The sequence below is a fragment of the Melanotaenia boesemani genome, chromosome 4 (genome assembly GCF_017639745.1).
Source record: "Melanotaenia boesemani isolate fMelBoe1 chromosome 4, fMelBoe1.pri, whole genome shotgun sequence".
Classification (NCBI taxonomy): Eukaryota; Metazoa; Chordata; class Actinopteri; order Atheriniformes; family Melanotaeniidae; genus Melanotaenia; species Melanotaenia boesemani.
Window position 1 is genome coordinate 8097894 of NC_055685.1, and position 13166 is coordinate 8111059.

Here is a 13166-nt window from a genome sequence, read left to right on the forward strand (position 1 = left end):
TTCTATGTTCAAAATTCTGCAGTACTACATTAGTCATGCATCTTCATAGATGATAGGGAGATATAAGGTAAATTAGATAAACAGGACAAGAAAAGACTGAAGGATTTGTTTCTTTGTGGTAGATTAACAACCATGAACAGTAAATCTGCCTGTCTCTGTGTGTGTATGTGTGTTGAATCTACAGTTGTTACCGTCAGCAGAAACATGTTCGCATGCTGACCTGGGATTTAAAAAACACACTGACACAGTTCCGCAGTCAATATGAGGTCAATAAAGTGACAATAAATCAACAGGATCTTTGCAGCCCTTGGGTTTAATCATTGGGTTAAGTAGGAATAGGGCCTAGTTAGAATTTGAGGTTTATAACCAGTGTTGTGGGTAACACGTTACAAAACTAAAGCAACTGCACTTATTTATTGCTTTTTTTTTTAATTATAATACAGTGATGTAACAGAAGATTTCTTTATTATACCACCTGCAGCCTTACTAACAGACATTTACAATTGATGTTAACCAAAATTAACTGGTGTTTTGTGTGTTTTTATTTTGAATTCATAAACACAGACCTTTTAGCAGGAGAAAAATAATCTTCAAGTAATGTTATTTCCTGATGATGGAGCGGAGCTAGATGGGTGGCCAGGGTGGCACTGGTCACTGCTGAAATCTGACTGGACACCTTCGGTCCCACCACCAGTGATTGCGGTGGCACCTAGTGGTTTCCTAACTAGCCATCGTTTTAAATTATTGACATTTGGCTCTACATTTGTAAAAGATAATTTGTCCCTGTGCAACTACAACTACTAATGTTATGTAAGTATATTAATATTTCATGTTAGTGTGAAGCTATGTAGTAATGTTAATCTAATTTTCTGGTATCACTAGATCAGTTTTAAGATAATGTGGGGAAACCATGTTATATTTAGTTTTCGGTGAGTGCATTTAGAGATCAACTCAGTTAATCAACATTTTCACATTGGAGTTAGAATAAACTATAAAGATGCTCAAAGAGTATCTCAGTATCCAAGTTACTTAGTGCTGACTAAACTAGAGCTACATGGTCCAGTTTAATTTAAACAGGAAGCTAGCAAGGCTGCTAGTTGATTTTAAGCTAAGCTGTGGCATAAAAATGTAAAGAAATATATCCTGTAATCAGTTTTATTTTCTATAGGAAGATATTAGAATGATGAGAAAGGCAGATATTTCTGACTTTTTTGTAAAGAGGAAAAACACAGTTCAGACAGACCCCAGCCCCAAAGTCTGCAACCGCAACATGAAGCTAGTTACACAATTCATTATGGTCAGATACAAGGATCCAGTCTACCACCACCAAACAGTGAACCAGAAGTGATAGGAGAGAAGCCATCGATCCCCCTACCAATACATCAAGTGCCACATACTGCACCAAACAACGTACTTACCTTACTACGAACCTTGTGGAACTTGTAAATATTTCCACTTGGTGAACAGATTATTAATGTAAAGATGTTTTATTTCTTGTGTCTCCCTAATTTGACCAATTGTCTCAACAAAATATGTGAGTGGCAAAAAATTCAACATGTCTGCCGCCAGCAGTCGTTGGGTTGGGAAAACAACTTGTGATTCCCTTTACACCCTAAACTGACAGATTTCTATGTTGTGAAATTTTATGAAACAAAACAGATGTTTAAATCCAAAACTAATTAAAATATTGATGTTATACTGTGTAGGCTAAAAATGGGAGATGCTAAATAGCCTATTTAGTCCATGTTTTATCCAAATGATGATGTTTTTATGCAAAAACACACTGGAAGCAAAGTGTTCACTGCTATTCCATATTTCTGAACTGGGCTCCAGATGTCTCCCTATTTTTATTTTTTCTGTATTTGGGTGTAAATCTTTGAAATCATAAACCCGACTTTTTGCTGTATCTGTTGGTACAAACAGTTGCATTACATCTCTTCGACATTTTAGATATGATTTCTGTAACCGGGCTTACATGTCTGATGATGCTATGACTTTCTATTCTATCTAATCCATCTATGTGTCTTCTATTCTCTTTCCATCATTAACCTGCTGACTTTATCAGTCAAGCCAAGGAAGATTATTTGGATTACTTATACACAGAACTCACCCCTGAAGTTCTTTAACAGACATGGAGATCTTGAGGTTGTGTCCCAGAACATGGAGGGCTGTCAGGATGTCAGCCCACTGGACCATCTCTCCCAAAGGTCCCCCCTTAAGCACCTTCGGGCTGAAAACGTCTCCCGACTCCTCTGTTAGGAAGCCCACGTGAACCAGGATCTGAATAAAGACAGGAACACAATGTTTAGACAAAAGTTCATAGAGGTTCTCTGACATCTACTTTTGAATCTTTGATGATATTAATGAGATATTCCATGATTTTTTTCTTTAGTTAATGTCAATCTTTTACCAGGTTTGTTTATAACCTGTTACATTGTATATATTGTAAAATTCTCCATTACATTGTACCATAACACATGGTACTAAGGATGCTTTAAACACATTAGAGATTGTTTCTATTTGTCATCTACTTACAAAAGAGAAATAGCCTCATATAGCCAAAAAAAACTATCATAGCAAATAAGATTTTTTAAGCTTGTTGGAGAACTTTCCAGAATACTCAAGGCCTTCTGCTTTTAATGTAATCTCAGACGTACTCTATGATGTTTTGGGAGCATTTGGGAACATCATTTTGGGTTTGTTGTTTTTGTTTAATAAAAAAAAAAAAAAAAAAAAAAAAAAAAACTTCCTTCCTTTTAGGATCTGTTTCTGACACGCAATCAGCCACAACATTAAACCATTAACAGGTAGAATAAGTGATACATACTACAACTCATAGTTCTGCTGGGGAAGAACCTGCATCCAGCAATACACATGTTCCACCAACATCACCCCAAACCACCACCTTCCACTCCTAACAAGACAACAGTCAACATCTCAAAAACTAGATGGAGTCTGAGGCATTAACTCAGCCTCCAAGCTGCCAAATTCCTAATCTGATGAGATCTGATGGTATTTTTAGCAAAGCAAGAACAAGCCACAAAGAGTCGAGTCCACAGCCTGAAGGATCTAAAGGATTTATTGACGAAATTCTGGAATAACATACTCCAGGACACTCTCAGATGTCCTTTGCTTTTGCCTTGACTGGTCAGAGGTCTTTTGGTACCATGAGGACAGTGTGCCTAATATTAGGAAGATGATTATATTGTTTTACATGTCATTACACAGTTTTGCTGTGGAAGTATATCAAAAGAATAAATGTCTGAAACATTTACACCATATTGTCCCAAATTGGTTGAAATAACACACTTTACCGTCAACATGTATAACTGATGGTGGTCCAATTATTTATATACATATTATATTTTGAGTTAAGCTCCATCCAAGCTTTAGCTGTGCAAACAGTTTTAATGACTTTGAAGATTAGCATCATTAGAATTGTAGGCTCTTTGAAATCCTCAGTAAAGTTTTCCATCCCATGCTCCAAAGGAAAAGCATGCACATGCAAAATACAGTATTATGATCTTTATTGGTCAAGGTTCATTTCACATGAGCCACATGCTTAAACAGACAAACTCACAGATTTCAACATGACACAAAACATGTGACAGAAGCATCGCCGTTTATATGTGGCTCTTTTCAACAGCGTTGAGTAAAATCCGCAATCCGCAGTGCTGTCTTGCACATCCTGCTGCATAATCACTGCAGCCCACCGAGAAATGAGCAACACGTTACTTTTCACAGAGGATTAAACACAGCAGCGTCCAGCTCTGCTGAGTAATCCTGATTAACCAACTCAGCATGAACACCTCCAGCTGCTTCTGCTGGAAAAATACATCCCACAACTTTGAACATGAAACATGCATAATGAGCTTAAGGTTAACTAAGAACAGTTTGCCAGAAACTTTCATGGCGGCTGCCGACTGTCCCTCACTTTCACCGGTGCTATCTACAGAGGCAATGATGAAAAGCTTTAAGGAGCTTGTTAGAATTGCTGCAAGGGTTTCACCCCTCTTAGTTATGCTACAAAGCATTGATGCTGAAGTTACTGTGGTGTTGCAAACTCAGGGATATTTTCAAGTTGTAATTGCATGTAAGGAAACAAAAACACTGGAACTGCCTCATTAATGTTAACCTATGATATCTCTTCACCAAGAGTTTTACCAGCAATTGGGGGCAGTGGAGTCAACATCATACTAACATAATATGAACATTGGAGTTACTTTTTCCTACCTTTATCACCTCTTCAGGGACCTATCTGCCACTTTGGCTACTAAATGCTGTAATAAATCTCTAAATATGAGGGACCTGCCTTTTCATGTGCTAATATTCCGTAGATTCATCACCACAAGTAAGCCCAATGGAATGATTTCAGAGTAGGAAATGATAAATGATTAAATTCAGTCATTCAAACTAGCAAACTTTAAATAGCTGTGCATTACAGCTGTGTTTCATGAGTATTGCTAAAGTCACTTGTTTCCCAACATATACAAAATGTGCATAAAACACTGAACAATGATGTGTATAAAGCTGAGTCAAGCTCCAGTGAGACTCCAGCTGGCGTAAAAAAATCCCCTGATTTAATAAACCTGCTCTATTAACTTCTGCCTCATAAAAAAAAGATAAGTGAAATTAAATTCGAGTTTGGATGGCAGATGGCAAGAGTGAGAATAAATGACGCTAATGCGACTCAATCCCTTGGCTTGGTGGCTGCGTTGTTAGTTACAGGGCGAATCACAGAGATGCTGAAAAGCGAGTGGAAATAAAGAGAGGAGAGGTTGGATTTCACACACTGGCAGCACAAATAAGCAGCTAAAGAAACCTGAATATTAGGCCAGATTATTTCAGGACTGGATGCTATAAAACTGGCATCCAAGCACAAATGCTAAAATGACTATGGGTGCAGTAAAGGTGGTTGTTGAAATGTGGTGAAATGATTATAGGAGGAGCTCAACTCTCCCCAGAGGAACGAAATTGACGGTTCTGAGCGGGTGAGTGCATATACTGTGGCAAACCCGGTCACTTCCTGTCTGTCTGCCCCTGGTGACCAAAAGATCAGGCCCACCAGTAAAACTGTGAGTTCTGGCGGGCCACATCCAAAATCTCAGTGGGTCTCAGTCTCGTTTTCAGATCCCTGCTACTGTTTGTTTCCGGCTGCAGCAGTTTCCCCTCCAGGCCCTCACTGACTCCGGAGCGGAGGGAAACTTCATTGATGAACAGGTGGCAGGTCAAGCTGGCATCTCCTTAGAGGCCCTGGAGAAGCCCCGCAATGCCCTCGCTGTGGATGGTCGAATGCTAGCCCAGGTCACCCATCGCACGGTTCCGGTGAACCTCGTGCTCTCAGGTAACCAAATGGAAACCATTCAGTTCCTAGTCATACCAACTCCCAATACACCCCTTATCATGGGTTATCCCTGGCTAGCTAAACATAATCACCATATAGATTGGGCACCAGGCAAAGATTCTTTTGCAATGAACACTGTCTGCGGTCTGCACCATCACCCAAAGAGGGAGCTCCCATACCATCTAAGCCTACTGCCGAGCTAGTAGACCTGTCTGACAATCCTTCCAGTCACCACGATTTAAAGGAGGTATTTAATAAGGATAAGGCACTCTCCTTACCGCCTCATCGCCCCTATGATTGTGCAATCGATTTGCTTCCTGATGCCCCTCTCCCTTCCAGCCGGTTGTATAATCTGTCCAAACCCAAGCAGTAGGCTATGGAGAAATATATTAAAGACTCTTGTGCCGCTAACATCATTCGTCTCCTGCAGGGGCAGGGTTTTTTTTTTTTTTTGTCAAGAAAAAGGATTCTTCACTCAGGCCCTGTATCGACTACTGGGGCCTCAACAAGATTACGATCAGAAACAAGTATCTATTGCCGTCTTTAGACTCAGCTTTTACTCCTCTTCCAGGTGCCACCATCTTCACTAAGTTGGACCTCCATAACGCTCACCACCTGGTACGGATCCGAGAAGGTGATGAATGGAAGACGGCTTTCAATACCCATTTGGGCCACTTCAAGTATTTGGTGATGCCGTTTGGGCTGACAAATGCCCCCGCTATTTTTCTATCTTTGATTAACGATGTCTTATGTGACTTCCTTAACCGGTTTGTCTTTGTTTATCTAGACAACATCTTAATCTACTCAAAGAACCTTGCCGATCGACAGCTCCACGTCCACCAGGTGCTGCAGAGGCTGTTGGTGAACCGGTTGTTTGTCAAGAAGGAGAAATGTGAGTTCCACGCCTCTCAGGTCCGCTTCCTCGGTTTCATCTTGAAAGGAGGGGAGTTTCAAGCTGATCCACTAAAAGTTACGGCTGTGGTGGGTTGGCCGATCCCCACTAACAGGAAACAACTGCAGCATTTCCTTTTATTTGCCAATTTCTGTCGGCATTATTTTCGCAACTACAGCCAAGTGGCGGCACCGTTGACAGCACTCACATCCCTGTCTCGCCCCTTTCTCTGGACCGAGGAGGCCGAAAGAGCCTTTAGTCGGCTTAATACGCTGTTCACCTCGGCCCCGATCTTGGTCCAACCTGACCCCGAGCTGCAGTTTGTGGTGGAAGTGGATGCCTCTGATGTAGGAGTGGGGGCTGTTCTCTCCCAGAGGCAGGGTCCGGACGCTCAGCTGCATCCTTGTGCCTTCTTCTCCCGGCAACTCTCGTCAGTTGAGGTCAATTATGATATCGCCAATCAAGAGCTGTTGGTGGTCAAGAAGGCTTTGGAGGAGTGGCGGCACTGGCTAGAGGGCGCTTCTAAGCCCTTCTTGGTCTGGACCGACCACAAGAACCTGGCCTATATCCAGACAGCAAAACGGCTGAACTCCAGGCAGGCCAGATGGTTCCTATTTCTTTGACCAATTTGACTTCACCCTCACCTACTGCCCTGGCTCCCAAAACATCAAGCCCAAGTCAGGGAATTTGTGCAAGCCTGCACCGTCTGTGCCCAAGGGAAGAGCTCCAACAAACCTCCGGCCGGCCTTCTTCAGCCCCTTCCTGTGCCTGGGAGGCCCTGGTCCCATGTCGCCTTGGACTTTGTTACTGGTCTGCCTCCGTCCAATGGCAATACCGTCATCCTCACTATCGTGGATCGCTTCTCCAAAGCCGCACATTTTGCGGCGCTCGCCAAGTTACATTCTGCCGGGGAGACAGCGGAACTTGTCACGTCCCATGTCGTGCGCCTCCATGGGATTCCTGTAGACTTCGTTTCGGAACGGGGCCCACAATTCATCTCTCAGGTATGGAAGGCCTTCTGTAATGGGTTGAGGGCGTCTGTGAGTCTTTCCTCTGGTTTCCATCCGCAGACCAAAGGGCAGACTGAGAGGACCAATCAGGACCTGGAGATGGCTCTACAATGCATCACTGCGGCTAATCCCAGCTTGTGGAAGTCACTTCTGCCGTGGGCGGAGTTCTCACATAATTTGCTGGTCAGTTTTGCTACCGGACTCTCTCCCTTTGAGGCCTCTCTGGGCTATCAGCCCCCGTTGTTTCCCTGCCAGGAGCGAGAGTTGGCAGCTCCCTCAGTCCAGCATCACATCCAGCGCTGTAAGGCCGTGTGGCTGCGAACCCGGGTGGCGCTGGAAGGTACGACTCAGAGGAACCGACGGTCGGCGGATAAACACCGGTCTCCAGCCCCCCAGTACTCGTAAGGTCAGTCGGTCTGGTTATCTTCGAAAAATGTTCATCTGAAATGTGAGTCCCGCAAATTGTCCCCCTGTTTTCTTGGCCCATTTGTCATTGAGAAGATTATTAAACCCACTGCTGTTCACCTCAAGCTGCCTCCTTCCATGAGGGTCCATCCGACGTTTCATGTCTCCCAGCTTAAACCGGTCGCCTCCAGCCCTCTGTGCCCTCCGGACAAGCCCCATCCTCCCACAAGGGTCGTTGACGATCATCCTGCCTTCGCGGTCCGATGCCTCCTGGATGTCAGGTGTCAAGGCTGGGGTCTCCAGTACCTGGTGGAGTGGGAGGGGTATGGTCCGGAGGAGGGCTCCTGGATTTCTTGCCGGCTCATTCTGGACCGCAAAATGGTCTCCCGTTTCCATCGGGACCACCCTGACAAGCCCGGTGGGTCACCTGGGGGTGACCGTTGAGGGGGGGGTACTGTTAGGGTTCCTGTCTGTCTCCCCTGTGCGTGTGTTTCCCGATTGCCCTAGTGTGTGATTTTGGCTCCCTCTGTCTGTTTTGTGTGACATGTCTGTTCCTTGCCAGGAGGGTTACCAGAATATTCCAAGGCAGCAATCAAGGCTGATCTCCACACCAGGATCTCATCCATCAATCAAGCTGCCACAGTTACCCATCTGGTATATCGTGGCCTCTCTAGTCTTCTGCTTTGATTTTGCTTGTAACTAACAACATCTGCCTTATGCTTAGACTCCTGGTGCTACGGACATGCAACACAGTGTTCTGCATGTTGTGAATTAATGTTTTTACTGACTTGGAGAAAACTCAAAAAGATCTAAAGCTACTGTCTGCTGCTAAATTCTTACGAGCATTGAATGTAAGGAAGCCCCATGAGACAGAAACACAGATGCAGTAGCTCGCTCAACCTTACAACGCCTTGCTGGCTCACAGCAATGCTCGTGTTATGTCCACCTCCGTAAACTTTCCTGCCATGATAAAAAGCCACAATATCCTCCCTGATCTGAATGTTATGAGACTATAAAACTGTGAAAACGAACTCTCCTGGCTTTGTGTGTGTATGTTAGGAGTGTTTTTTGTAGCGTGAATGTAAAATCTTTGGCAAGTCTTTAGTGTTACATATGAAAGCAGGAAATCTGAAGTGGCGCCCACGTATGTGGTAACACTCCGGCACTCAGCTCTGCTCCACTCATTACTAACAGACTAACAACAGATAAACGCTAATGCTTGTCTCAGCATCTGTTAGCATAGGACTTCACATTTCTGAGTGTGTGTATGTGAGTGTGACCCTGTTGCACCCTTGCACTGCAGCCCTTAAGAAGGTTGTAGAACACAGGTGGCAGCACAAGCTGGCACTGACAGCCAGCAGAGTCCTACCCTTAACTTCACCTTCTCCTTCATCCTTCCTTTATGTCTGCTGACATAATTTTACTCTCTTTATTTCTACTCACGTCTCTCTCCACTTTGTTGTCATATTCTCCCAACCTGTACCCTCCTCTTCCTCTTTCCATCCCGCTTTTTCTTATCTCCACTCCACCCTGCCTCGCTTCACTTTTTATATTCTATTTGTCTCAGAGGCTGTCTGCACTTCATCAGTCTGAGGTCAATTAACCCTCGAGAGGGCAGAGGCAGGGAAAAGGCAAATTAACAGTTTGGCATATGCTGACAAACACACTAAATGTGCTTGCTCAACGCACACCAAAAAGCCATGGTGCACACAAAGTCCCTTGATGAGATGTGGTTGCTGACAGTATACAGGCAGTGAATGGACTGAGATTAACAGGATAATGTCAGTGTCTTTGACTCTGTCCTCTTAAAAACCAACCCACTACAGCATAGCTTAGAGACGAACGTGTCCTCTTTGATCTTTAAAAAAGCAGAAATTTGGAGAAGATGCTCAGCTTTGTTACAATGGTTAAAGGAGTCAACAATAACTTGTTGATGAAGTTTAGTGACAGCACTGAACAAAACTTCTCAAACGTAAAATGCATTGTAAGTTAATTATATAAAATTATGCTATGTTCAGAAAAAAAGATTAACAAAAAGAAAACATACAAAAAAAATCTAAAAATACATTTCAGCCACTGCAACCAGCTTGCTGGTGACTTTACACATGCAGCAATGCTAGCAACATGGTGTTTAGCTAACACTGAACCCTTGCTGGAGTTCGGGTGGGCGGGGTCGGTGATAGGGGAAATTGAAGAATGTCAAAATAATTCTCAATGATTTTCAAATAGTATTTTTTGTTGAAATCTCCATCCTTGGCTCTATGATGTATCCTCCCTCATGGATGGACATCCTCAGAAGTTGGAAGTTGAACAACCTTTTGGGGTTTATTATTAAATTTTTTCCTCTTCTGTTAACAGTTTTTCTTATCAGCAGTTATGTAGCTAAAAGCACTGCTAGCACTTTGAATTATGGTTTATATTTCAAGTAGAAAATTTGACTTTTTTGATGCTATAAATTTTTTTCCTGGTCTGAAGTTACAAAAGAAAATTTCACATTTGTCACTGAATGCAGCGTTAATACACAGAACTGTTTCAAGTTTATTTTGCAATTTTTCCCAGTAACAAACAGTGATTAATTTACAGTCTAGAAACTAAAGCACATATGAATACTTCAGTCTTCCTTCATGCAGTGCAGTTTTCCCAAGCCAGGCGAGTTCAACATGTGGCCTGTGAAAAGACTGCAAGAAAAGGAGGGACAGGTGGCCGAACTGCAGATAAGGTCAACATGAATATAAAATTGCATGGAAAGTATTTTTTATCAGTTATGTGTGTGCTAGTGCGAGCTCTTAGGAAGTGAACATACAGCATTTCATGTTTCAAGGGTTATTCAGTGTAATTTTTGTGTAGCCAAGTGGACTAAAATAAACACTTGTCAAGGGAAAACAGAGCTTTGTAGGTTTAAAGCTGTTTACCATTCACTGGGGTATTTTTACCACGCTGCTCTTTAAGAGCAGCTTGAAGCTAGCACACGTAGTTTTCCGTCACACACTGCACGCTGCGAACGGAAGCAGTGGAGAACTATAGACTGCAGAGGTATGTGTGGCTGTTTTAACGCAAGGTAAATACTCTAAAATACCTAAATAAATTGCAAATATGGCCTCCTTTGGTTATTAGGGAGTTTAGTTAGCCTAACAAGCTCAGTTTAACATTTGATGACTCCATATGCCATATGATTTTTGTAGATTTCTGAAATGTGCAACACATGTGTGTGTTTTTAAGGGCTGACCACGCTGTGAGCAACACGGAAGAGCGGGTTAGCATAAGTGTAGTGACATCCAGACAAATTTAAAAGTTTTCTGTGTTATATTTTATCTCATTCGTTCAACTTTGTATATTTGTTTCATTCAGAGGGGAGATATCTTGCGGTGTGAATCCTGAGAGTTTGTGTGTGTGTGTGACCTAGCATGCAGGTGGCGCACATAAAAGTTCATGGTTTAATGTTGCACTTGAAGATCATGAGAAAAAGTTTAAATTGCATTTAATTCACGAACATGTGTTTGTTTTTGGCAATCAGTGCACTTCAATATCAGATTATTGTAAACATGGATTGTGAAGTCATATATTTACAGGTATTTTTTTTGTCCTGTTTTCTATCTTTGTTTTTGGATAGGTCACTACTGTTGTCTATATTGATGGGGTTTAGTATTTGAATTAACGTAGTTATTGAGCAAATGCACCTGTTCATTGTTCATTCAGAGATATTAGGCCGAGCCATCGATAGAGTGGTTATAGCTAGTTTGTTTTGGGTCAGCAGCCCAATAAGCCTCTAGCAGGGCATTATTTACTTATTAATTAATTTAGTTTAAATGTTCAAACTCAAAACTATTAAATTAAAACTGTGCTCCCCTTGAGTGTAGTCGGGGAATAAAAGACCCACAAAAGAATATTTCCTGTGTCCTGTCTCATCTCTCATGACCGGGTCACATTTGTTTGCATGCAGCTCTGCATGGCAAAAGTGAACCACGAAGTCTGGAATAGTTCATTTCAACCTCTAAAACCAGCTCTAAAACTGGGGGGGAGGGGGTTATATCATGGGCATAATATGTCTGATTTCAAAAGAGTCATCACAATTTGTGCCTCATTTTCATCTAAATCCTGATCTTCCCTCCATACATACTAACCTTTTTGTTCCAATAATTTATTCTTTCTCTGAGTAAACATCCACTCTTCTTACAATCAAATGGGGGAAGCCAAACAGGGCAAACTAAATCAACATAGCCCCATTGGAATAACAAAGAATGCACACTCGAGCAGAATGCCAAAGTTGGTATTTGAAGCAGAGATTGCGTCAAAGACAGAGGTGAGGTGATTACAGGACCGTAGCTAATTCACATCAGACAGTTTTTTTTCCAGGGTCAGAGTTAATTAAAATCAAACAGTGGCTCCCTTCATCGTGCTAAAGGGAGTGAACTTTTTAAAGTTTAAATGAAAATCAATCTCCCTGTGAAGGAAGGCTGCTCGCCATCAAACGCAGCACATTTGTCTGGCACAGACAACTTCTAAATGTGATTCAGCCAAGTGGTTTTTAATGCCATAATATCCAAATAGCAGTCAAGCATAAACACAGATCCAGAAAGAGGGGCAGAAAAAACACATTCCTAATTTTTTTTTCAACTTCCATTTCTAATTATTTTGATAAACAGCTTTTGACAGCCAAGGATAACTCGTACAAACACCAGGCCATCTGCTGTTGCGATAGCAGCAGCAGCACTTTGTAAGACATATAGGCGGTTCAAGCAGCCTCCAAGCCAAGATAGAGGATAACAAATCCTTTCAGCGCAGTACCATAAAGAAGAACATCAATCAGACTGACAGAGGACTATTTCCACCCTTGTTAACTTATTTTAGGAAGAGGGCAGAGAGAAGAATTTTGAAAAGAAGAGGCAGACTATGTGACATACATTCATTTCTTTACTAAAACATCATGAGTTTCCTCAGAGCTGGATGAGCAATGAAGTAGAAAATGCAGAAATTAGAAAAACTGTTTCAGTTTTTAAGTTGCAATTGCAGTACGCTTTTAAGTAAGCCGTCAAACTGCACCTATTTTAGACCGGTTATAAATGAAAGTGCCAACATCAACAGTCACATGGTCTCCCAGGCCTAGTTTCTTGCTCCTCTCAGCAGCACATCACTCCCTTCTCTCCCTCCATCAATCCTCTACTAATCCATACCCTACAGTACCATCCATCTCCCTCTTGTACCTCCATTCTCGTCTCATTCTTCTCCCTCTCGCACTAGCACATGCTTGGCATCACGTCATAATCCCAACCATTCATCATGGTCATTCTTTAGCTGCTTACCCCCTTTAGTTTCTTCTCTCTTGTTCATCCTAATAGCTCTTTCTTGCTCTCACACTGAGTCTTTGACATGAGGACGTAGACGAATCCATACAGAGGCAGCAAAAACAGTCAATGTTACAATCAGATGCAGCTGCAAAGACTTGTCTTACAGTACCATGGCTTTGAAAATGAACTTTGAATAAATACATGAAGACAGTTGCACACAAATAACAGAA

The 13166-nt window shown here is 42.3% G+C and overlaps 1 protein-coding gene across 1 annotated transcript in view; it reads right to left on the reverse strand.

Annotated features, from left to right (window-relative positions):
- LOC121637794 (alpha-1,6-mannosylglycoprotein 6-beta-N-acetylglucosaminyltransferase B-like) overlaps nt 1-13166 on the reverse strand; it is a 189433-nt gene that overhangs the window by 72828 nt on the left and 103439 nt on the right. The window contains 1 exon segment of the mRNA XM_041982076.1: nt 2111-2280. Coding sequence (XP_041838010.1) covers nt 2111-2280 — 170 coding nt within the window.